Here is a 24,024-nt window from a genome sequence, read left to right on the forward strand (position 1 = left end):
CTCAGGAGGCTTCTTAATGGACTGATCTGGGAGGTGGGTTCTATGAGCCAGATGACTGGGCACTACTGGGGACGTCTGAATGTGAACTGCAAGTCGATTCTCCTGGCACATTGGAGTTCAGAAGTTGAAGGCTGGGACCGGGTAGTTCACTCTTATTCTGAGTGTTGATCAGTGTGGCCGCATTCTAATGATCAGGTCAAAGATCGAGGACTCTTGCCCAGGTAACCCATCTCCTCTGCCCACTCTGTCTCCCCCGTATGGGAGCAGAAAAAGGGTACCTCAGTGGATAGGCTTACCCTGCGAGGGTTTGGCATGGATCCCTGAGGCCCGGTCCCAGCAAACTGTAGCTGCAGCTGCCGCTTCTGGACAGCCGCTGAGCCTCAGCGAGAGGGGCCCACACATAGCCCTTGGTGTGACTCCTGCTCAGGGACTTCCTTCCAGGGGCAGCCTCTGAGCAAGAAAGCAAGCCACCTGAGTGTGGGGCCAGAGGGGTCAGCTGTGCAGAGGGCCGTGGACAGCACATGCCCTCTTGCCCACTTGGGGCTGTCCCTGCTTTCTGGTGCACTGGCCTGTCCTTGTCCCTCTGGTCCTGGCCCCATATTGCCCCTTGCTTAGTTAACCCATGATGGGCTGCGGCCCTGTTGGGCAAGGGAAGCCTCACCTTTTTGGCGCTCAGTCTTTGGCCACTCAGAGCCAGGCCATGTCCCTGTAGGAATCAGCCTTGGAGTCGATGCCAGTCTTAATCATCCAGGCTTCCCCCAGGAGATGACGCTCTCCCTCGGGCTTCCCAGGGAAGAGCCAGCTTTGTCTTCTATGTGTCATCCAGGAGATGCTGGGTGTGGGGCAGCCCTCAGCCCCACAGCAGCCTCTGGGGCATGACTGTGCAGACATGGGCACAAAGGCTCAGAGGCAGACAAGTAGGGGCCCCCAGCCAGCAATCCAGGGAGCTGGGGTTTGCACTTTTGCCTGAAGTTGTGTCAAAGGGAACTGTTTTATAAGTTTAGCCTGACCAGTAGTGAACAGAACGGGAGCAGGTGGGACAGGCTCACAGGCTGAGAAGTAAGAGGATGTTACAGCAGCTGAGATGTGAAGCGATGAAGGCCTGGCTCCAGGGCCGCGAAGGCAAGAAAGGGACCTGGGCAGTGGGCGGGAGGGCGGGGGGAGGACTGGTTGGCTGAGTGGGTGGGAGCTGTGGAAAAAAACAAGGATCTGGCATTGTGCAGTCTTGGGTTCCAGTCTCAGCTTTGTCCCCTCAGGCTTTTCTCCTGCAGGACACCATTGTCCCAAAGTGGGGTGAGATGGTACATGCAGGGCACTTAGTACTGGTCCCGGCCATGGGAGCCACCACGGTAAAGACCTTAGAGGGGAAGGCGGCCGACCAGGCAGCTGGTGGAGAAAGGCCGCTCTCTGGGTCAGTGAGAAAGCCTCAAGAAGGCCAAGGCAGCCAGGCCCATGACCCGCTGCACACTGCCCCCTAGTCCCACCCGGGCCAGCAGGCTCTTGTTCCCACCCTGCCAGGTTCCACCAAGAGGCACCATTGCCTAGAGAGTACTGGCTAAGCACTTGGACAGAACCCCCTCCCCCGCAAGCGTGCAGGGCCCTGGCTTCCTGCAGAGCCCCGTGGAGCCTAAGGCCTGAGCCTGCGATGGCTGTGTTGCTGCCTGTGGTAAGGAGCACTGCTGACATCCTGACAAGTCAGAGCTGACCATTTGGGCTAGTGGGGGTCCCCTGACAGAAGGCGGGGCTGGGCCCATGCAGCCGCTTTGCAAGGTTGGTCAGGGTACAGGGTCTCTGGCTATGCCCTCCTCAGGCAGTCTGAGGTCACGCTTTCCTGAGTCAGCTGTGCTAGGCAAGAAATCAGTTCCAGAAACGCACCCCACAGCCAGATGATCAAAGCCAGCAGCCGGAGCTGCGGATCGATGTCGGCAGGAGCTGCTGCTCATTGCCGCTTTGCCAGTGCAGCCAGGAAGGAGAGGACTGCCTCCCTTCCCCGTGGGCGCCGTGAGCTGCCCACACACTCACTTCCAACCTACTTCTTGTTTCCCCAGAACCTCCAGTGGGCCCGCGACGTGTTGCTAGGCAGCAGTATCCCGTGGCAACAGCTGCAGCACATGCCGGCACAGGGGCTCTTCTGCGAGAGGAACAAGACCAATTTCTTCAACGTGAGTACTTTGCCTTGTTGATTTCCGAGGCTGCTTGCTGCCACTGCTTTTCACTGAAAGCGTGCGAGTGGACCCTTAGGTGGGCGTTCCCAGGACCGCGGGTTTGCAGCATCCTAAGAGGGCAGGCAGGGTGGCGCAGTCGAGAGTGCGCCAGACTCGGGAGTGGGGCTGTGCTTGCTGAGTGACTTCTTGCATGTTGCTGCCCCCTCCGGGCACCAGTTTGTCCATCTTTGGGGAGAGGCATGGACAAGCTTGGTGCATTTTCTGGAGCCCCAGGTATTCTGGGAGCGTGGCAGGCAATGGTGAGAGGGGCTCCCTGCCTAAGGCCCTGCTTCCCCTACAGCAGCTCCATGTGCCCCCGTGTGGTCTGGGGCACCTGGAGATTCTGACTGAAGCTGGGTCTACTGCATAAAAACAAGTTCGGCCAGCACTGGGCTTTCAGTGCCCTTCTGGTCCTCACATTCATGCAGGGCGGAGGCCCACCCCTTGAACAAGACATGGCCGAGAACCAAGGGCTGTCTACCCCCACCCCACGCCCCGTCCTTGAGGCCCCCTAGGGCCTGCATCTGCCCCTCCTGGCCGCCTCACTTGGGCCCAGGCCTCCCTCATTCACTCTGCCCTGCACAGAGACAGGTGGCCCCTCATTCTGCTCCACCTCCGAGTTGTCACCTGTGTCCCACCATCTCAGCACAGCCAGCTCCCAGCAGGCTGGCTTTGGCAACTCGCACGGACCCTCTGAGCTTTGGTGTCTTCTGTACTTTTCCTGATTCCGTGTTACATGTAGGGAAACAGAAGGGCAGGGTTGACCTGAACGGAAGCTGAGGAGGGAAGGTCTCAGGTCTGCAGAAGTGGGACAGAGGCTGGTTAGAGAGGCACATGGGCAGGGGCAGGTTCCCACCAAGAGCTGGCCAGGTGGTGGGGTGTCTGGGTCTATGGCTCTTCTCCTCTCCCAGGCTGTGAGCTTCTGGGGTCTGGCACTGTGTCTGCCAGCCCTCTCTCTCTGGGTATTTTATGGACAAGTAGTCAGTGTAATCTCTAATCAATCCGCACAATACCACGGAATACCAAGGGGTTCGCAGTGAGAGAGAAGCTCCCTCCCACCCCGATGCCCCAGCTACAGATACTGCCCCATAGTAGCTGCTGCTCCTCGTGCTGTATGTGTCCTTCCATGGGGTATCTGCCCATTCATAAGTCAGTGCACAGATATGTACACGAAAGACAAAGTATACAGGCTTCTGCCCCTCTCAGTTTTTTTTTTTCTTTCACTTAAGAGTGTATCTTGGAAAGTGTTTGAGAACTTGCTTGTTCTTTTTAATAGCTGCATAGTACTCCCAACCTATGGATGTCCCACAATTTACCTACCCATCCCCTATTGATTGTTTCCAGTCTTTCGTTATTACAAGCAATGCTTCGTATAAATGCTTCACACAAATATACATATTTGCACATATTTGAGTATACATTTATAGGATAAGTTCCTGGAAACAATCTTGGCTCAAAGGGTTTGTGGTGTGCCTTTAAAGTTTTAGTAGATACTACCCTTCGAAGATCCAGCCCACACTCCCAAACTTAGGCTCATTTTTTCAGACCTTATCAACACTCTGTGTTATTGAAGGGTCTCATATTTGCTCTTCAGTTAGGTGAAAAATGCTGTGTTTCATTCATTCTGAGTGGCATCGACTGTGATATGTTAGCAGTTTTTGTTTTTTCTTCTGTGTAATTTCTACTCTTGTTCATTTTCCCATTGGACTGTTGGTCCTTTTCTTATTGATTTATAAGAACTCTTTACATACTAATGAAATGGGCCCTTTGTCAGTGTTTTGTGGACTATTTTTCTGCAGTTGCTAAACCAAAGTTAGAGCCAGGCAAGTGGCTTACCCCTCTTATAAAAGGGGCTCCTATTACCTTCTCCGAAGACTAACTGTTGGGATCAAGTTAGATAATGGAGTAATATCCCTAACTCAGCACATGGTAGATACTCAAGAAAACAGTTTCCCTTCCTCTACCCTCCTCCATGGCTGGTGCTTTGCCCTTAAAGACTGAGCAGTGCTATTGGAAGGAAAGAGCCAACATCCCTTTCTTCCTCACCAGTGAAGCACTTGGCCTTCCTAATGGTGGAGTAGGAGGCCAACACCTCAGGCATCTGCTCCCTTGGAGCACGCCTGAGTGGCAGCCTGGTGTCCTAGGTCCCTTTCCCATTGAGCTCACTCCCTGCAGCGCCCCCCTGTGGTTTCCAGGCCCTTCCAGAAAGTGAGTCCTGTAGGAGGGTAGTCGCCTGTGCCTATAGGAGGGAGGCCAGCAGAGCCCCGGGTGGGCCCAGCACGTGGGCAACATCTCCCCGACAGTCGGAAGTCCCTGCAGATGCAGACCACCAAGCAACAAGGTTTTGGGGGCTTTGCCTCCTCCGGGTCCCTGCTTCCCAGTGACCTGCTGCTGTTACCACCCTCGGGCCCTCTCCCAGCCTGAGTCCTGGCCACTCTGATTTCTCAGCTCTTTGGAGGTGGGTTTGGGCTCCTTGTGCTCCTTGACCCTAAAAGGTTAACCTCTGAGCAGAGACCAGACAGACACTTGCACTCCCATTTATGAAGTGCCCGAGGGACAGGCACTCCTGGCCAGTTTGGTGACAGGATGTCCCTTGCCGAGCCCACCTCACCTTGTCCTTGCCACTGCTGTAGGTGGACTTCCAGAGTGGATAGCTCCTCTAGCCAGGCCTCATACTTAGCGCATCAGAAAATGTGACCCTGCGTGCTCTTAGCACCAGAGTTGGTCCAGCAGATCTTACCAAGTGTGAGGAAACTGTTTGCTACCATGTCTGTGGAGGAGCAGACAGCTGACTGCCGTGAGGGGCCGTGTCTCTGACAGCCGAGGCTGTAGGGCAGGGTGAGCAGGCTGGTTCTTCTGTCTCTTGAGGGGCACTGGGGTTTACCATCTGCGGGCGGGGGGCAGAGGGGCAAAGGCATGGGGCAGGGGCAGCCCTTGTGAGGAGGTGCAGGGCGGGTGAGGACAGGCTCATCCGGCACCCTGACCTGCCATCTCTCCAAGCCCCACTGTCCTGGGCCACCCAGGCTGTCCCGCCTTGGTGTCACTCACCCAGGGGGCTGTCTGGGTGCCCCCTCCCTCCATCCTAGGGGACCCTCCTGTTATTTTTCAATAACAATTTCTGAAAATTGTGTGAGTCACATAGGACCACACTGTCACTGCAAGCAGTTCAGACACACAGAGCCCAGACCCCCTGGTCTTCCCACGCCGGGCGCCGGGCGTTTCTCTGAGGGACCTCTATGAGTGGCCAGGCTTTTCTTTCTTCCAAGTGTATATGTTACGTATGAAATCAGACAAATTTGTCAAGCAGCTTAAAAAAAAATGTCTGTGTGTTGGGGGGGGGGGGATACTTTTCAGCAACTTGCTTTTTTTCGCTGATACTAGGCCTGGGAGGGTTTCGCTGCGAGCGGTGTAGGCCACCTCGCTCTTTGTTGCTTCCTCTCTCCGGGTTTCGTGTCATGCGCGGGGCACAGTCTCCTCGGGTGGAAATGTGCGTGGGGCCGGTCCTCGGCTCTCGGTCAGGCCGCCGCGGGCCTCTCCGTGCGAGCGCCTTTGTGCTGTCGCCGCATTTCTCTTTGAGTTTCTGGCCCGTCCCATCCCAGCCCAGAGGACGAGCTCACTGAGCATTTGTGGATTGTTTCTAGTCATGTCTTCTCCCTTAACAGATGGTCTCCAAGCACATTCTCCTGGTCCAGCCGTTGCTGGCCACCGTGGGGCCTCTGCCATGGACACTCAAAGGCTTGCATGCGTGTCCGTTCATGCTGGGCCTGTGTAGGATGCTGTGGGCGCCTGGGAGAGATGGCGGAGCCCTTAGGGAGCCTGGGTGGGCTGGAGTCAGGGCTCCTACTGGTAGGGTGAGTGCTGCTCAGCCAGGAAGGGGAAAGAGAAGGAGGCCAGGGTTAGAGGCACCCTCAGGGGAGCTTCTCAAGGCCGGACCACACCTGAGGCGGTACTGGCAGAGCCTTCATGGGCAGGGTGGGGGATGGGCGCTGAAGGGCAGGGGAGTGTGACCTGGGCTCCGTCCAGCTTTCTTGACTGGAGCTCCTTGCACACAGGGCCTGTCCCACAGTCGGCTGCGGCCCCACCGCAGCAGAGACACGGTGTGTAGCAGGGCTCGGCATTGCGGTTGGACAAGCATTTGAGAGGGACAGAGAGAGAGAGAGGAATGAACTTGGTCTGTCTCTAGTTCCACTCTTCCTAACTTGACTGAGAGGAAACAGCTCCCAGCCACCCCTTTCCTCTGGCATGGAAAATCCCTGCCTGTGGGCTGTCTGCCGAGCAGGTTGGAACTCTGGGTTGGGGCTCATGCTCCAGGGCAGGCGAGAGCCTCGGCTGAAGGCCCCATTACCCCAGCCCTCTCCCATCAGGCAGAATAGTCTGGTCTTTGCCAGAGTTGTTGGGATGCTGTTGTTTGAGGTCTTGGGGTCTTCCCTGCCGGAGAAGGCTCTGGTACCTGTCCTTCCACAGTTAACAACATTGGTGGGGTAGGGGGAGGGCAAGGAGGACATAGAGGCCTGGAACAGGAGGCAGTGACATTGGGGTTGAGCCAGTGCCGCACCTGAGGGGGGGCCAGGGGGCTGTCCCTCTCTGGGCAGAGCGGGCCAGGAAAGCAAGCACCAAGCATACCATGGAGATGGAGGGCTCATCTTATGGCTTCCTGTGCAGGTAGGCACACCCCTGGGCAGGCGGGCCCTTGGAGCTGGGCTGCTCTGGCCAGGGTGAACTTTTCTCCCTCTTGTAGTCGATGAAGAAATGTTCCCATAGTAACCAAGCTAGAGATGGCTCTCTTTCCTTCCCCAAAATGTTTGCTTATTTTAGCAAGCAGGATTTTTTCTTACTTCAACCCAGTTTCCAGCCGCTGTGAAAGAAGCAAAGGGAGCTGAGGGCCTACCTGCTTTCTGACCGAGTGTGAGGGCATGGAGGGGAGCTGCCGGCCTGCCGCGGCTTGGCCGCCCTGCCTCAGTGCCGCCTCCACATCCACTCCCACCCACGTGGGCATCTGCCTGTGGCACAGGCAGGCAGTCCTTGGCCAGTGGCACCTGGGGGCAGGTCCCAAGAAGAGCACAGACTTTGGGCTCAGGCAGGCTCACTTCTTGGCCACTCTCCCTCTTATTTAGCCCCACGCAGGGCACAGGGCTGGCCATAGGCAGGATGGTCATGACAGGTGAACATGAGCTCTCAGCACATGCTTCGCACGTCACACAGCTCATCCTCAGGACCAGAAATCAGCCTGCACAGGGGCTTGGGGCTAATTTGTGGATCACAGTGGTATTCCAGGACAGTTCACAGGGGTATTCCAAGACAGTGCTGGGACCAGAATGGATGTAGCTAGAGTGGGGGTGGTGGAAGCCCCAACTCTTGCCTGGTCCCTTCAGAGGCTCCAGGGCTGCCCTGGCTCAAGTGCGCCACCTGTGATGCAAACGTGGCCTTCCCTGCTTACCACATGGGCCCCTTTCTGTGTGGCCTGGCTCTGCTGTTGGTGACAATGGATGTGCTCACTCCTTCTTGGTCACAGCTGTGTAGCACTCCATTTGTCCCACTGCTTACCTACCTGCCCTCTTCTCATTGGATACAGATGGCTTCTAGTTCTCCACCAGTGCAAAAACGCTGCCTTTGCCAGTCTCCTTTACCTGTGCAAGTTTCCAGGCTGAGTGACTGGAATTGGTCACAGGCCCTCTGTACCCAGTACCTCCACATATTGCCAGATGGTTCTGCAGAGCCAGGCCAAGTTCCTTCCCACTAGCCATTGCTCTGCCCCGTCCTGGCACTCAGAACCACAGACAACTTTCATTCTGGCCCCACTATGGGATGACTGGGGTTGGAGGGAGAGCCCTTCCCCATGCCCATGGACTGTCCCTCACACCAGAGCTCCTACCTGGCAGTTACCACGCACAGGCCAAGTGGTTCTGTTTGTCCTGACTCTATGTTACTTAAACTGATGGGAGATACAGTTGTCACAAGTCATCTTTGTTCCTTTAAGTATTTGTGCTATACAACTCCCAGCCCTGGAGCCTGAGTGCCCATGAGGACCCTGATGTGAGAAAAAGGGCCCCTACTGGTAGGGTGGCCATGTTGGGGGAAGGACAGAAGCTCTCTGAAGCCCCTGGCTCCCCGTCCTGTTTGCTAAGAATCAGTCATACTCATTCTACTCTGACTTGCTCCAAGTTGGCAGTGGGAGCCAATGAGCAGATGCCAGGTGTTAGGGAAGTACAGGCACAGAGGGCCCCCCCTTCTAGGCCTTTGCAGAGACCAACAGGCAGCTCTCAGCCTCTGAGCCTACCACATGGCCCAGCCTGAGATGGTGCCCATTACACAGGCCAGGCCTCAGCCAGTGCCTCTCTGCCTTGGGAGATACAGAGCCATTGGTCCAGATGGAGCCCGGTGCACCCAGGCACCCAGGCAAGGAGCTCATCTAGAACAGCATTGCCGTCACCCTCCCAGTGCATCTCTGGCACAGTGCCCAGCAGGCAGGCCGTGCCCAATGACCGTGAGTTCCTCTTACCCTTGAGAGTTCCCTGGGACAAAATGAACTAGGAAGCAGCGGCCCCAGAGTGAAAACAGACACCATCCTGTCTTGAGTGCCCAGGAATCCAGTCCTGGCCAGGCTCTGGGGTCTGTACCCAAGAGAGCTGCCTCCTGCTGCGAGGCCAGACTTGGTCCCTCCCTGCCACCTCCTCCCAGTCCCAACGAGAGGTGTGCTGTGCTGGTTGGCCCTTGGGAGCCTCTGCCTTGCTCACATCAACCCCACAGCTGAATCACTGACACCCGCCCCCGGACACCAGCCACAAGTTCAGGGCCTTTGCAGGCAGACTTCAAAAAAGACCCAGCCAAGACCCAGGGATGAGGTGTTGGACTCCACCCAGTTAATTACACCCCACGGGGCCCCAGGCAGCAGCAGATCTGTGCTGCCTCCCAGCAGTAAACAAGCCCAGGAGCATCAGAGACAGTTCTCAGCTCAGCCCAGCGCAGAGTCCCGCCTTCCTCTCTGGTCAGGGCTGGGGAAGTCAGGATAGGAAGTGCCCAGTGGGCAGCACACTCACATTTTTTGTGGAATTGGTCCTATCCACATCACCGTCTCTCCACTCAAGACTGGTTGTGACCAGTTCACGGTCCACCTCTGCCTGTCCCTCTGCCCACACCAATGCACTAGAAGTGCATTGTCCCACTGTTAAACCCACTGTGCGCCAGGCTTTGAGCCTGCTGTGCTGTCAACAGGTCCAGGGTACACAGGCTGATCCACAAGGCTGGATTATTAGTCCCGTGTCATGAAGGTGCCAGGAGGTAAAGTGCCTCGGCCAAGGTCTAACAACCAGGTTTTGCTAGAGGAGGGATGAGAACCTCACTCTCGTCTAGCGCTGAAACCCATGGATGGTGGCCAGCAGCTGCAGGTGAAGGAGGAAGGGTGGAAAGCCAGGGAGGGACCCGCTGGTTTCTACACTGGGATTGACCCGTTGCTCCCAAGTAGGAGCGTTGTGTGAACGGACCATTGGCAAGATGGGGAGGATGGGGTGACAGTGATCAGGTGGACACGGGAATGTAGCCCTGACCCAGGAGGTGAGGCCGAGATTCCAGGTTGATGAAGGGATAGGGTCAGTAGCTGGGCCAGGTATAGACCAGGGCCACCCATGGTGGCTGCACTGCATATCAACTGGCTTGGGTACCAGGCCTGTGCAGTCAAGTGCCTGTCTGGCTGGGTTGGGCCACCTCTCTCTGGTAGAACCCCCTGGCCCACCCAGGTACTGAGGCTCCTGAAGCCGACCGAGCACAGCAACTCCGGAGGCTGCCACCCTGGCTAAAGTGCCAAACCATCTGTGCCTGGCGCAGATCAGCCTCAGGAGGTGAAGGCAGCTCGTAGCAGCAGCAGCAGGACTTGAGGGCTTTACTTGGAGTGCCTCCTCTGGTCCTCCACAGCATGTCTGTGAGGCTCACGTACTATATTAGCCCCATGTGCAGATGAGGAAGTTGACACAGACAGGTGCTGAAAGCTTTGACAATGAAAAGCTCTTTTCTACCCTTTACCCACCCGGCTGACCAGAGGCCAGGCCCCTCCCCTTGGACAGAGCTTTTGGCCCTGTTTTCAGACCCTGCTCATAGGCCACTTCCTGGCTGACCTGTGTGCTCTGGGTGTGGGCAGAGGAGTGGAAGGGGTGCTTGTTGAGTGTGCTTCTGTAGCAGCAGTTGCCAGCAGTTGTGACATGGCCACCAGAGCCCTGTGGGATGCTGGTTCTGTCAGACACCCTTGAACAAGGTGCAGAAGCCGAGGGAGTGGCCGTGGCCCAAGATCACACAGCTAGCATGTAGCCAGTCTGGGATTCAAATCTACCTCTCCTCCAAGGCCTGTGCCCTTAGCTGCTGTGTCATTGGGAATTCAGGGGCCATATCCAGACTCTCTGCTCTATTAGTGATGTCTGCCGCGGGCACATGGGGAAGGATGGTAAGGGCAACAGATGGTGTCCTCACCTCTCTGCTCCCTCCTTCAGGGGGTGGAGTCCCTGATCCCTCCCTGGGACCTCTTAGTGATGAAGCACTCTCCGCATTGCTCTTGGCCACCTTTAGCCTATTTCATCCTCCATCAAGCCACGAGAGAAGCCCACTCTTGAGGGGCACCCAGGTCCCTGGGGGAGGGGATTAGGTGAACAGCGGCTGTGGGAGCCTCAGGTTGTGCATAGGGCTGGGTGGATGGGGGTGGATCATGGGGACGTGGGGACAGGGTTGGGTTTGCTGGAGCCACAGGTAGGCTCCTCCACACTTGGGTCTCCCTTTTGGAGCCTCGCCTGGCTGTCATTGGCCATCCTGCCCACAGGCCTTTGGCCTCCCTCAGTGCCTTCCTTGGTCCTTTAAAGCATGCAGGTCAAGGGCCATTTTTGGTAGTAAGGGCTTCCCTCTGTGGCCCCTATGCAGGCTTTTCCGTACACAGTATCACTGTACAGCCCAGTTTGTCTCGCTTCCTTTTGACCCTTCCAGGCTTGCCCATGGCTGGCCTCCTCCAGCAAGTGTCGGGCCCTGCTGAGTCCCACCATTGCCGACACTTTTGCACATGTGCTCTTTGAGACCCCCAGGCCTGAATAGGCCCCCTTACATCCTAGAGCTCAGACCCCATAACCTGAGGGGAGCAGAGAGAGTGAGGAAGGCAGAGGAGATGATGTTGGATGAGGTGCCTGAACAACAGAGCAGGGATGGGCTTCTGAGCAGAGTGGGAGCCAGCTTGCGGGTACAGACGGGTGCTGTGTGCACGCAGGGGCAGCTGGCTGACACCACTGGGCCCTGCCTGCCCTGGCCAAGTGCAGAGTGTGGACTTCCTCATAGGCCAGAGGAGATGGGGTAGAGGAGACCTTCCAAGTGTCATGCCACACACAGATGTGCTGGAGGGGCCAGGCTGGGGCAGGGGACAGGCTGCTGACCTGCCACTCCTCAGGGCTGCACCACACATAACAGCTCATTAAATTCTCATGACACATGAGGTATAGGTACTGCCATTAGCCCTGCCTTACGGATGAGGAAACTGGGGCTTGGCCACACTGAGCTGGGATCCAGGCTCGGTGGCAGTGTTAGCTTCTAAGGTGGGAATCAGCCTTAGAACCAAGTCTGGGGCAATGGGAATGGCAGCCGGTGGATGGACCTCAAAGACAGGCAGAGGAAGGACCAGGGCACCTGTTGGATGATGGGCTGTAAGGATGGGGGGGGAGGGGGGTATAGGGTGGGGGTAGGAGCGGGCCCAAGGAACCTGGTCTGGGGCTCAGCTGTGCTCTTTTCTCCGTGCCTGGCGTGTGGGCCCTGGGTCTGTGTGTGTGCCTGTGGGACACTGAAAGGCCACTACTCATTGTCACAATGTTTCCCCCTCTGTGGCCTCAGCTCCTATGCACCAAAGTCTTCTGATTCTCAGAAGAAATTGTCTGGGATCTGTTGAGGCTTTTCTTCTCTCCCCGTGGTACCTGGTCACTGATGGCCACGGACGTCCTGCCCCTGGCCGGTTAGGAAAGGGGCTCAGCCTTTGCTCCTGGCCCCGCCCTCCATGGCAGTGACCGTGGCAAGTCAACTGGCCGCCTCCTTCTCTTCCTCAGTAAGATCACCGGAGTCTTGCGGCAGTGAGGTTAAAGGAAACCAAAATACATCACAGTGGGAATTAGAGGACAGAAAAAGGGAAAAGTTTAAATTGAAGAAATATGAGCTCCTTGGCTGTAGTAGGAATTGCTGCACTAGAGCTATTTATAGCCTTGTTGAGATGATCTATGGGCCAGTTGCAAAAGCAGAGTAAACAAAAGAATCATTTCAAGTTCTCTAGGGAAAAAAGGTCTAGTTTTTATGTCTTAAAAAGGTTAGCAAACTTGTGTAGCTTCTTAGCTTATCCCCGGGTTCTCCTTCCTTTCCCTGTCCTGGGCTCTGCAAGCTTCGCTAAACTTCACAGCTTCCTATTTGCTGAGCCCAGGTTCAGCTGGGACAGGTGCCCAAGGCCTTCCCTTCTGCGTCCCCACCTCCCTGTCTGTCGGGGACGGTGTGAGCCCAAGAGGCAGCAGGTGGAGCAGGCTGATTCCCGCCTTAGAAGCTGCAGTGTGTCTTCACCCAAAAGGCTGGAAGGAAGCATGCAGTGGGGATAAGGTGAGGCGAGGCCACAGGATGCCCAGATGGGACCCAGCACTGTCAGAAATCTCAGCCCACACCAAGCCACCCTTATTCAGAGCTAGAATTAAAAGAACAACAATCAAATGTCAGCAGCCTTTAGATGGTCGTGGGATGTGCATTCTTTTCCTGCCAGAGGAGATAGTTTCCATCTTCAGGTGCGGATTCACAATTGTGGCAGTGCCCGGATGCTTGGGCAGAAGGAGAGGTGTACTTAAGCCCTTAGCATTCATGACCCAACCACGACACAGTCCTGCAAGGGGTTCAGAAACCCCTACTTAGGCTGCGCGAAGCCTGTAAGCAGCAGAGCCCAGCCGGGAGCCCCCGTCTGGAACGCACATCCTGCGGGTGGCTTCCACGCCAGAGTTTCCGGCCAGCCCAGGGGGCCAGCAGTGTTTGTGTACACTGGGATGCTCAGTCAAGGGCTCAGCTGTTTAACATTCCTGAAGAGAAGAACATTTTTCAGTGCGACTTCTTTTCCCACTGCAAGTTATTTTTCAGAGGTTTGCTTTGGAATTAGTGTCCCTACTATGTCTAACTGTCTCTGCTTAGACAGAACACTCTGAGCTTTGTCCTCCTGAGACACTGCCACAGGCCCAGGTATGCCATCTGGAGGGGCAGCACCCAGATCCTGAGGGCACAGGGGGAGGAGCACTTCCGGGAGGAGGGAGGAGTCATGAGGCCTTCAGTGAGGCTTTGGACTGTAGAGCAGGACAGGCAGCCCACTAAGACCAAGGACCTGAGGACAGCTGGGAGCAAGGGGGAGAGGCTGAGGGAGGCCTGTGGCTGCCGAAGCATCAGGACGGTGGGGGCAGGGGCTGCAGGCCCCCTATCTCAGGACTAGTAGGAAGAGGGGCTCCCTGGCAGACCCTCTCTGTGGCAGTCACTGGAGAACATGCCCTTTCGGAAAGGAGGAGGCTTGGCAATGCCAGCTTTTGCTCTGTTTGCTCAGCCCAGTGTGGGTGCTCACTCCAGATACAGGCCCTCCCTGTCCTCTCCGCCCTCGGTCTGCAGGAGGTGGTGGGTACAGCCCGGCTCCTAAGCAGAGGTGGGAAAGAATGTCAGCGAATGGGCCTCTGCCAAGGGAAGGGAGGCCACAGGGCTTGCTTCCATGGGCTGCAGAGGATCTCGGGTAGCAGGCACCTCCCAGACGCTCCCTCATTTACTCCTCCCTACGCTCACGAGGAGCAAGCTGAGGTTGACGGTGTTGACAGCACAGGCCCACGGTCACTCAGCCTGTGAAGAGCCAAGCTAGGACTCCCACCCCACAGAGCCAGCCCACCCCCACCCCCCACCCCCAGCACGCAGGACTTGAGGTTAGAGCCCAAGCAGAGCCCACGTCACATGGCCATGGTGCCCAGGGCAGAGAGAAGGGAGCGCACAGACGTTGCTGTGACTGCTGACCTCTGCCCTAGGCCATGTCCTGCTCACCTGGCCCCAACCAGCTGGCCTCATCCAAACCCAGCAGGGTGGACATCAGGTTACCCTGTCTGCAGATGAAGAAACTGAGGTGTCGAGCACTGGGCCACAGAGCCAGGGTGCAGAAGCGCCGTGTCCTCTGCAGGGTGCCCCGTGACTGCTCAGACACAGTCTCCTTCTCTGTGAGGTGAGAGATGTGAATGTCTGGCACTTGACACTCAAGAGCCCTGTGGTGCCCTGTGCTGAGGTGGCCATAAGCTGCACATCTGGAACAGCCTGGTGCAATGCGGACATGGCTCATTCTGGGCTCGTGCCCACCAGATTGTGTGACCGCCCTGTCCGCCAGGCAGCGGCACCGGGCGTACCCACCCTGCCCCACCTGGCCTTCACCACAGCACTAGTGACTTGTGGGCTGTTGTCCCCATTTAACATTTCCATTTTGCCCCCCACCCCAAGAACCCACCTGGGCAATCAAAGTGGTGATCTGTAGCATCCCCCTCCAGGGAGGATTCCAGGTGTGGGTGAAGAGCAGCTGAGGGTCCCAAAGGGGCCTGGCAACAGGGGCAGCAGAGAGGGGAGAGGAGGGTATGTTGGGTCACTTTTGTCACCCATCCCCTCCCAGGGCTGCTGCCTTTTGGTGACTACCTCCTGTCCATTCACCTCCCCTTTCTTGCCAAGACTTCCTGGATGTCCCTCTAGGAAAGTCATTGGTGCCCTCAGGAGAACTCAGAGAGGTGGCCCTCAGCCACCCTGAGGCACCCTAAGCTAGGGTGAAAGTCCCCAAGGGAGGATGCGTTTCCTGAGGCAATGGGTATTTCCTGAGCCCAAGCTAGGGGCCCAGGCAGTACCTCCCATGGCAATTGTTCCAAAGTTGAAGGACCAGCAGGTTTCTTTGTGTTGCATTCCGGTGAGCCCAGCGCTGCCTAAAGCTCTCCTGGGGGCCTGGCTGCCCTTGAACCCCAGGGTTGAAGGTTATGCTCTGGTCTGAGGACACTCATCCTTTGCTGTACATGGTGCAGGGGTTGCCCTTTGTGGGGACCTTGAGCCAGGAGCCTCTGTAGCTATGGCTGGGGCTGTAAGCAGCAGGCAGCGACTCCGGCTACTGCAGCGCCTAGTCCACATTGGGCACCGATCCGCAGATCCTCCCTTTGCGCCTGCTCCAGGCCAGGCGGATGCTGCCCTGCCCTCAGAGTTTCGCCCTGCTGTTGGCTTCCTGGTACCAGGCCCATCTGACCTCAGTTTTCCCATTCCCCAAAGGTAGGCCAGTGGTTTTCCAGCCCTTTTTCCAAAAGAACCCTCTCACCACCCACTGGGAAACATGAAAGGACAACCATTCCAACAGAGACAGGAAAGGCTGGGCCCCACCTGCTCCAGCTGCGCCCCCACCCAGGCTCCCTGGAAAGAGGGGCATGACCCCCAGAGAGGCTTCAGGGTCTCTGCCCAGCCCCCACTCTGTACAAGACTTCCCAAGCTCAGCAGCCAGGCCTTTCTGGGGTGGCTTCAGTCTGGGAATTTGTCTCCCTTCCTCTCTCTCTCTCTTTCTCTCTTTTTTTTTTTATTTGCCACTTTTCCTATTTGGAAAGTTTGACCAAGTTGCTTCTGAGAGAGCGGCATTGGATTTGAAATCCAAACCAGAGCTCCAGGCTCCAGGAGCCCCTGCCTGGTTTCCATGGTGATGGGCTGTGGCCTCTCAGCGCCCCAGCTGAGTGGAGATGTGAGTGTCTAGCACTTGACACTCAAGCGGAGCGTGGACTCCCTCACACACGTGAGTCTCCCATGCTCTGCTGGTGCGTTCTGTCCCCACACTCACCCCCCACCAGCCTGCGAGCCTCAGGAGGCCCCTGGCCAGCCCCAGGCCCCCCTGCTCTATGCCTTGCTCCACCCGTACAGCTGGATGACTTGGGCAAACCTGTCATTATTTGTAAGGCTCAGGTTCTTCATCTATAAGGTGGGGCGGATCAGATGTACATCGTGGGGTTTATCAAGGACCACAGGCAACGTTACTGCCATGTGTTCTGGGGCCATTGTGTCCAGGAGTGGGTAGGAGGGAGTGAGGGCTAGCTCTGGGCTGCAAGGGAAGGGACCTTGTAGATAAGGGCTCATGGGGGGCAGGGCTTACAGAGATCAGTGGAGGAGGAGGTGAGCTAGATCAGGGTCACTAGAGAAGGCCCTTTGAAGGAAGTACAGAAATTTGGTTGATTAAAAACACAGATTTTGAAATGCTAACCTCTAAATACGTATAAGAATTCTAAAGTGAGTGTGTGTCAGAGCAGGTGGAACTCTCCCATGAGCCCCAGTCCATCACTGGTGGTGGCACAGACTCACAAACTGCATCCAACCACACAGGTACACACACACACACACACACACATCCTGCACACCACACCACCTCACCCCCGCTCCCCACATAGGGATGTTGGAAAATTTACTCAACAATCACAGGCGAAGGCCAGCTCTGGGCTTTAGGGGAGGCTGACCCAGCAGTGGCCATGGCTATCCTACCAGTAGCAGAAGTATTTGGTAGGAACTGGCTGCCCCAGGCCCATCAGCTCAGCACTGGGCTTTGTTTCCAGAGAGGGAACCACCCGGCCCTCCTCAGAGATGCGGTGGGGAGACTGTGCCTGAGGTGTCGTAGGAGATGCTAGGGGAAGGTATGTTCTGGCCACAGAATAGTCAGACACATGTCACTGTGGCTCAGTATGGATCGGCTAGAGGAAGAGTACTGCATGTGGAGTTGGACCTGCGCTGAGTTCTGCCATAGTCCAGCAGGAGCATCTTGTGGGTATGGAAGCTGGTCTGAACAGGTCACCCCACTCCTAGGGGATGGAGACTTGTCCCTCCCTCACGGCATGGGTGGGAGGCCCTAGTGCTGTAAGGAAGGCTGCACATGGCTCTAGAGAGGCGAGGCGTACTGTGATGGGGTTGTGTCTTCTGGTTACATCTCAAATTTGTTCCTCTGGTTTAGGGGTACCTCTGCAGGTTGGGGACTGAGCCCTGCTCTTCCAAGCAAGACTGGACCAGTTTGTTCCCCTTCCGATGCTCTGCACCAGATTTGAAATTTCTCTTAGAAGAGTGGCTGTCGTGGGGCAGGAGGAAGTGGTGGGCGTTGGCCTGCTTGGGAATCTGACACCCTGCTCGCTTATCCTGCACAAGCCATTCAGGGCCATGGGCACTGGTGGCCTGAACCCTGGTCTGGTCCCATCACACCCCCTGCTACTTAGCAGCCCAGCCAAAAAAGCCAGAGCCCCACCCCAAGTTCCCCAAGGCCATTCATTAGGGACCAGAGGTCAGGAAGCCATTCCACTGTCCTAGTTTTCTCAATGTGCCTGTCAGACCTGGCTTTTCTTAGATGCGAGCTCCCCTCCTGAGATGAAATGGAAGCAGCTCAGCTGTCCTGCAGAGTGGGCTATTCTAGAAGCCTGGACGGCAGCTCTCATTTCTAACCCTGACATAGGGGTGGACTCAGAGGAGTCCAGTGTCAGCGTCCTCTTGTTCTGAAGAGGCCTTCGTGGGCCCATCTGATCACACCTCAAGTCTCAAGTCAGCCTAAGAGGCCTTGCGGCCTGCCAGCCTCCCTTCTCTGCCCTGCCCGTTCCCTGGGTTCCCTGCGACCCCCTCTCCAGAGAGACCACATGCAGCCCCACTATACACACTAAGCACCCATCTCCCATGCTCCACATCTTGTTGGCTGTCCCTGATTGTCCCAGGCCCCCCACCTGTCTCACTTTCTCCACTGTCTCTGTGTGGGGAAATCTCAGTCCATCAGCGCCCAGCTCTGACACCTGCCGCTTTTCCCCCAGCAAGCTGCCCTGTCCCCTGCCCCCATCCTTGTTTCTCTCCCTCTGTGGCTGGCTCTGCACCTGAACTCCAAGCTGGGCTGAAAATGCCAGGTAAGCTGAGCTGACATGGACTGTGGCTGCATTGATGCCTGCCCATGAGAGCTCTGGCATCTGTGACCCAGACCTCTACTCTGCCTCATGGTGACGTGGGGATGTGGGCACGACGCTCTCAGGTCATCCCTTTCCCACTCAGCGAGGCCCTGGTGATGAAAGTATGCACACCAGGAGCTCTTACGCTGGTTCCTGTGGAGCTGAGCAGGGTGTGGGCACAGCTGTCTGCTGAGGCAGACGATGCCCTAGACCAAGGGACAGCGATCCTTATGTCCAGCCTTGCTTGGTTTCCCTGGGCAGGTCATTTCCCTGTTCCACCTAGATCCTCACTCATGGGTCAGACAGGCAAAAACAGCTGGAATCAATGACTACAAAATCCCAGTGCAGCTATGGAGCACAGTTTGAACAATTTCTGAGGACCAGAAGCTCTGGCATGTGAGGATGCAATGGGGTTATAGCTAGGGGTCTGTGTGTGTTGGGGCAAGAGGCACATCTCACTATCGTGGCCATTGGGGAAGAAGAGGAAGCTGGCTGGTGTGAGACTTAAGGTCTAGCTGTCTCTGGCTGGCACACACAGCCAGTATCCCGCAGCAGAGAGATAAGTGGGCAGTGATAAGGCCTATGCTTCCAAGGCTGAGGATTCAGACTATTAACTCCAAAGCATTCTTGCCATTTAAAAGGCAGCATTTGGCCCAACCCAGGGCAAGACTGGGGTTAGGACAAGTGGGGACTGAGGTAATGGCCAGAAGAAAGGAACCAGGAGCTATCTGCCGGTCTGTGCTGGCTCACGTCTTGAGAAGGTATGGCTACAGGGAGCCATTGGAACCATGTGGTTCTCTGGGCGGCTCAGCCAGCAGCACCACGGGCAGCAGCTCAGCTCTGGGTTCTGGGCCTTGGCTTCACACGGCCAAGTGCTCACCTCTGCTGGGGGTGGGGGCCTGTGGGGTGCTTACCCACTGGCCATGTGAGCCAAAGGCCAAGTGCATATTTCCAAGAAGGGCTGTGGCTACCCAAGAGGGCTGTGCTGTCAGGGTGACCAGAAGGTGGCCAGGAGAGGTGTGAGCCGGGCCCCGTCTGCCCTCTCTGCCGGCCCACCCCAGGGCAAGGATGTGCCGCCCCCAGGCAGAGGTGTGGGGACATACACACATTCACCCATTAATGTGGGTTTCATGCCAGACCCAAGGCATGCCTCTTGACCTTGGAGTCTTCCTTTCCACTCTGTAGGTAGCACCGGATGACAGTTTCTGCCCCCAAAAAACCATGTTCATCCTTCTCTGCTGCTCTTCACTTTACACCAACACCTTGAGACGGTTTGGACTTTGCCCTCTGACCCCACTCACCCTCCTTGCCCCATCTGCCCATCCCTGGGCTCCCAGGTCGTCATCTCACGTCTCCCTCTCTGCATCCACCCATGGGAACACACATGCATCAGGGAGACCAGGACTTTATCCTTAGAGCAGCAGGCAGTTTGCATTTTAGAAATTACGATGGTGTGGAGAATGAGTCGGGGCAGCCAGGTGGGGGCTGTAGGAGGAATACTGGCCAGCCAGCTTTCCAACGTGGAGATGGGCGAAGCCCTGATCTGCTTGCCTCCCCATCAGCTGCCAGGGAATGCTGGGTGGACAACAGCTGGGACATCAAGGACTAGCCCTCTCCCTTGGAGCTGAGGAGGAGGGTGAAAAGGACAGCACAGTGCAGTGTGAGGTTCATCCTGCCCAAGGGTAAGGGGCTTCTCAGAGACCCAGGGCTGTCTAAGCCCTGGACCGTGTCCCCACCTCTAACATCAGCCCTCTTCCCAGGGCCATGTCCAGGCTCAGGGAGACCCCAGGCACTTGTTGTGAGTAAGCCAGTGAGCAAGAGTGACACTCCAGGGACAGGCTGGAACAGGTGACCAGGGAAACCCCCAACCCCAGGATTGACCCAGAGTAGCCAGCTCACAGGTTAGACCAGCCCCTGCCTGCTCACTGGGACTCCTGCTGGACCATGCGTGAGCATGGTCAGGGCGGCCTGGCCTTCTCAGAGCACTACAGGAGCCCCCAACCTCTTAGGCCTTCAGGGGTGGCCCTGAGAGGAGTAAGTGGCTGTCTCTGCTGGGCAGCATCAGAGGTCTGCATGTCCAGGTGCTCTGTGGGTGATTAGGACCCACAGGGCTCTCCCACGTAGAGCACTAACAAGTCCCAGAAGAGGCACAAGGATCTTTGAGGCCCAAAGAATTTTTGAGGATCTGGTGCAGGCAGGCCCACCAGATTTCACTTTCAGGGAGGGCACTCTCACATGGTCCCCTAGAGGCTCCCAGTGTGTGTAGGAGTGCTGGGGTCGGTGACCCTCATTTCCCTGTCCTGGGCCTTTCAGCTAGAGCAGGCAATGCCTATATCTCATGTGGCTCTGGAGGGGGCCAACACAAACAGGGCCTGGGGTTCAGGGCATCCTGTGGTGCCAGCAGCAGAGCCAAGGACGCTGGAGACTGGAGGAGCAGACTTTCTCCCAGGGAAGTCCCCCCAGAGGCTTGGCTCAGCAGGGTCCTGGCAAAGAACCCCTCACCTACCATGGACCTCTCTCCTTCTATGATAGGGAAGACCTAGGACCCTGGGCTGCCCCAGCCCACACTGGGCCCCAGTGTGCTCATGAGACACCGCTCCACCTGAGCTCTGTGTGGGAGGGCTTGTGTACTAGGAGCTGCCAAGGATCAGACCTCGAGGCCTCCTGGATGTAGGGCACTGGTTTCTGGAACCACACACTCAACACAGACCATTTCTTCCTGGCCTAGATGTGATGAGCACATGTTCTCAGCCTCCTTTGGTCTGATCTGATCTTACAGGAAGTGGATAAGGTATGAAGTGTTGTGAACTGTGCACAGTCTGCTCCAGCCCCAGGGACAGCCAGGAGGAGTGGTCCAACCAGCTTTGGAGCTATCCAGGCCTGGGAGTGGGTCCCAGCCATACTGGACTTACTGCTATGTGACTGAACCAGTGCCCAACACTAAACCTGTGGGTGTCATAACAGTACGAATGTAGATGGTGAGGGTATGTCGTGACTGAGCAATATGCTGCTTTAGAACTCCTTGTCTGAGACTCAACCCGTGGTAAGCACTCAGTTGGGAGCCCTTTGCCTTGGAGTGGCTTGTGCTCATGCTTGTCTCCTGCAAGTGAGTGACCTCTCAGAGCCCAAGCCTGGTTCTTCTGGTGCCTGGCAGAGGGGAGTAATCCTCCAGGAGGTGCTGAAACACTGCTGCTGTGCCCCAAGAAGGAGGAAGGTCAAAGGGCAGAGTTCCACATCATGACCTGGCTGAAGGTTAGACTGGGGGCACCTGGCAGGGGCATGTGGCAAAAATGATAGTGGGCAAGAGACAGCCTGGGTGTAGGACAGCTAGAAACTAGCCATCTCAGATGTCACTAGAACAAGTGTCGCCAGGATAGGGACCAGGATCTGAGGTCTCTGGGTATGTGTAGAGGGAGGAGGGAGTGAGGAGCCTATGGTGCTGAAGTGGTGAGAAAGAAACTTATGTGGGGGCTTGGTGCCAGGCCAAGGCTTGAGGCAGCATCGCTCCATCTGGCCTTTGCTTGACCTTTCCTGAGCTGGGATGGGAGGAGCAACCAGGAGTTGGTGTGTAGTCCACGGGCAGACTGAACCAGAGGAAATGTGGGATAAAGGTGCTGTGTACACACTGGAACTGTAGGTGTTGGGGGAAGATGGTATGCTCATGCGTGAGGTTCATCCCTTCTCGGCTCATTCCTTATCTGTGGCCTGGGTCCAGTACCTGCTTCCAGGCATCAGCGGAGCTAATGTGCAGGATAGCAGCCCTCCCAGCTCTCTGCAAAGCCGCCCTGGAAGAGAGTGGGGAGCTGCTGCTGTTCTTGGAATGCAGAGGCTGAGGGGGGAATCCTGAGTCTACCTGGCTTCTGCCCAGCCCCTCCACACCCACCCCTTGGCCCAGTGCCTTCTCCTTGCAGGGCCTCACAGCCCAGCTGGAAAATGAGGCCCTTCCAGCTGTAAAGCCCACTTCACACTGGGGGACTGTCCTGGCATTTCTGTCCCACTAAGGATGTTTCTAGAAAAGGCTTCACTCCAGTTCTCACTGTCCCAGTGGATCACCTGCCTGCCCGCCACAGGGCCCTCACGGCACAACTCCAGGGGGCGCCGTTCACAAAGCTAGCCTCTTGCAGGGTGAGGACATCCCTGGCCAGTGGGTGGTTGGCCGCTGCCAGCCAGGCTTTCTGCACTTCTGGCCTCCCCGACACCGCTTTGTCCGGGCCCCTGCGGGTCAGCAGCCCACCACCACCACCACCACCGCCGCCGCGCGGGCGGCCGGGCCACGGAGCCCGCTAGGATTGGCCGGCAAAAGTCAGTTGTGCTGTTGGGCCCGCTTCCAGGCCGAGCGAGCGAGCGAGCGAGCGAGCGAGCGAGCGAGCGCCCGCGCCCCGTCCGGCTCTGCCCGCCCCGCCCTGGCCCACGGCGAGCGAGCCTCCGCGGCCATGGCCCGGCGCCCGCGTTAGCTTCGCTGCACAGATGCCACGGCGGAGCCAGCGGGTAGGAACTTGCCCGGGGCTAGGGGCGGGGGGGGGGGGGGCTGGGCCGTGACCGCCTCTCGCTTTCCGGAGTTTTTGCTCAGTCCTTCCCGGGTCGGCCCCCGGGCGGCCGCCCCCCGCCCCGGCCCCGGCCCGCCGGCACAGCAGGAAGCCCGCGGGCCGTGGTTTCCCGGGCGCCGCTGCGGAGGAAGTCAGCCAGCGGCGGGGCGCGGCGCCCGGTGCCCCGGGCCGGCGCCGTGCACAGCGTCAGGTGGGCGGCCGGGCAGTGGCACGAGAGGGCGGGCGGCGGGCACCGGCGGAGCCGCACACGCCCGTGCCGCGGCGGGAGAAGCCGCGCAGCGTGCCCCGCGCAAACCCATCCGGACCCAGCCCGCGGCGCGAGGCGGCGCGCGGGGGTGTGCGCCGCGCCGCGCGAAAGCGAAAGCTGCTCGCGGGGCCTTTGGCCAGAGCAACTTCGCGGCGGGCGGCGCGACGAGGAGCTGCGCGGGGCGCTCCCGGGGATGGTGAGCGGACCCGCTGGGTGGGCAGCTGCGCCCCGTGCGGTGCTTCCCCAGCTATAAATAGCTCTGTGCGGGGGCGGGAAGATGGTGCCAGCGCTTTGCGGGCACCCGGCCTGCTCTGAGCTGGGCCAGGACCTTTCCCTGCGCCAGAGTGGGAGGGAGGGAGTAGAGGGACGCGGGGCCGGGCGCAGGGCGGTGGGGTGTGCCACGTGCAGGTGGGGCCGCAGAGTAGTTGCCAGCAGACAGACCCTCCGCCCCTCACTCACACGCACTTAGACGTTTGTCGTTTCGGCTTTTCCCCAGGAGGGGGAGGGGAGGAACAGCCTGGCAATTCTAGGGACCCAGTGTGCGACGACTCATTTAGCAGAAGAGGCTGGAAAAGGCGCCGCCACTGCTGGCAAATTGCAGGCTTCCCCAGCCCCTTCCTACGCTGGGGACTCGTTACCTGTGGATGGAGCGGGAATCCCTTGTCCTCGGCAGCCCAGCGAGGACCGCTTGTTGGGGGCAGATGGCGCCCCTGGCGGCCTCTGTACAACTCTGCGGCCACAAAGGCTAGCTCTGAGGGATTTGTGGTGGAAGCTGCAGGACTTCCTGCCCCCAGGTGTTTTCGACCTAGCCTGCCCCTGGTGGCACCCCCAACCTTAGGCCTGGAGCAGGTCGGTGGCCTCAGTACTTTGGGAGAGGCAGGCCCCTTAGCTTCTCAGGGTATCAGGAAGAGGGGGAGCTGATGACCTGGAAACTGAGTCCTGGCCCAAGAGGCCTCAGGACTCCTGAGCAGGATGGCTCCTGAAGAAGATGGAGCCATCTGGGCCAGCAGTGGGAGAGGGGCTGCCCTGCCTTCCGGCTCTGTCGCCTTACTTGGGGGTAAGCC

The 24,024-nt window shown here is 57.7% G+C and overlaps 1 protein-coding gene across 3 annotated transcripts in view; it reads left to right on the plus strand.

Annotated features, from left to right (window-relative positions):
- The window catches only part of CABIN1 (calcineurin binding protein 1), a 135,825-nt gene that overhangs the window by 91,272 nt on the left and 20,529 nt on the right, over positions 1-24,024 (plus strand). For all 3 annotated transcript variants that reach the window (XM_016126130.2, XM_036220352.1, XM_036220353.1), the window contains exon 29: positions 2,049-2,162. In XM_016126130.2, coding sequence (XP_015981616.2) covers positions 2,049-2,162 — 114 coding nt within the window. The remainder of the gene's footprint in view (positions 1-2,048; positions 2,163-24,024) is intronic.

The sequence above is a fragment of the Rousettus aegyptiacus genome, unplaced genomic scaffold (assembly GCF_014176215.1).
Source record: "Rousettus aegyptiacus isolate mRouAeg1 unplaced genomic scaffold, mRouAeg1.p scaffold_m13_p_5, whole genome shotgun sequence".
Taxonomy (NCBI): domain Eukaryota; kingdom Metazoa; phylum Chordata; class Mammalia; order Chiroptera; family Pteropodidae; genus Rousettus; species Rousettus aegyptiacus.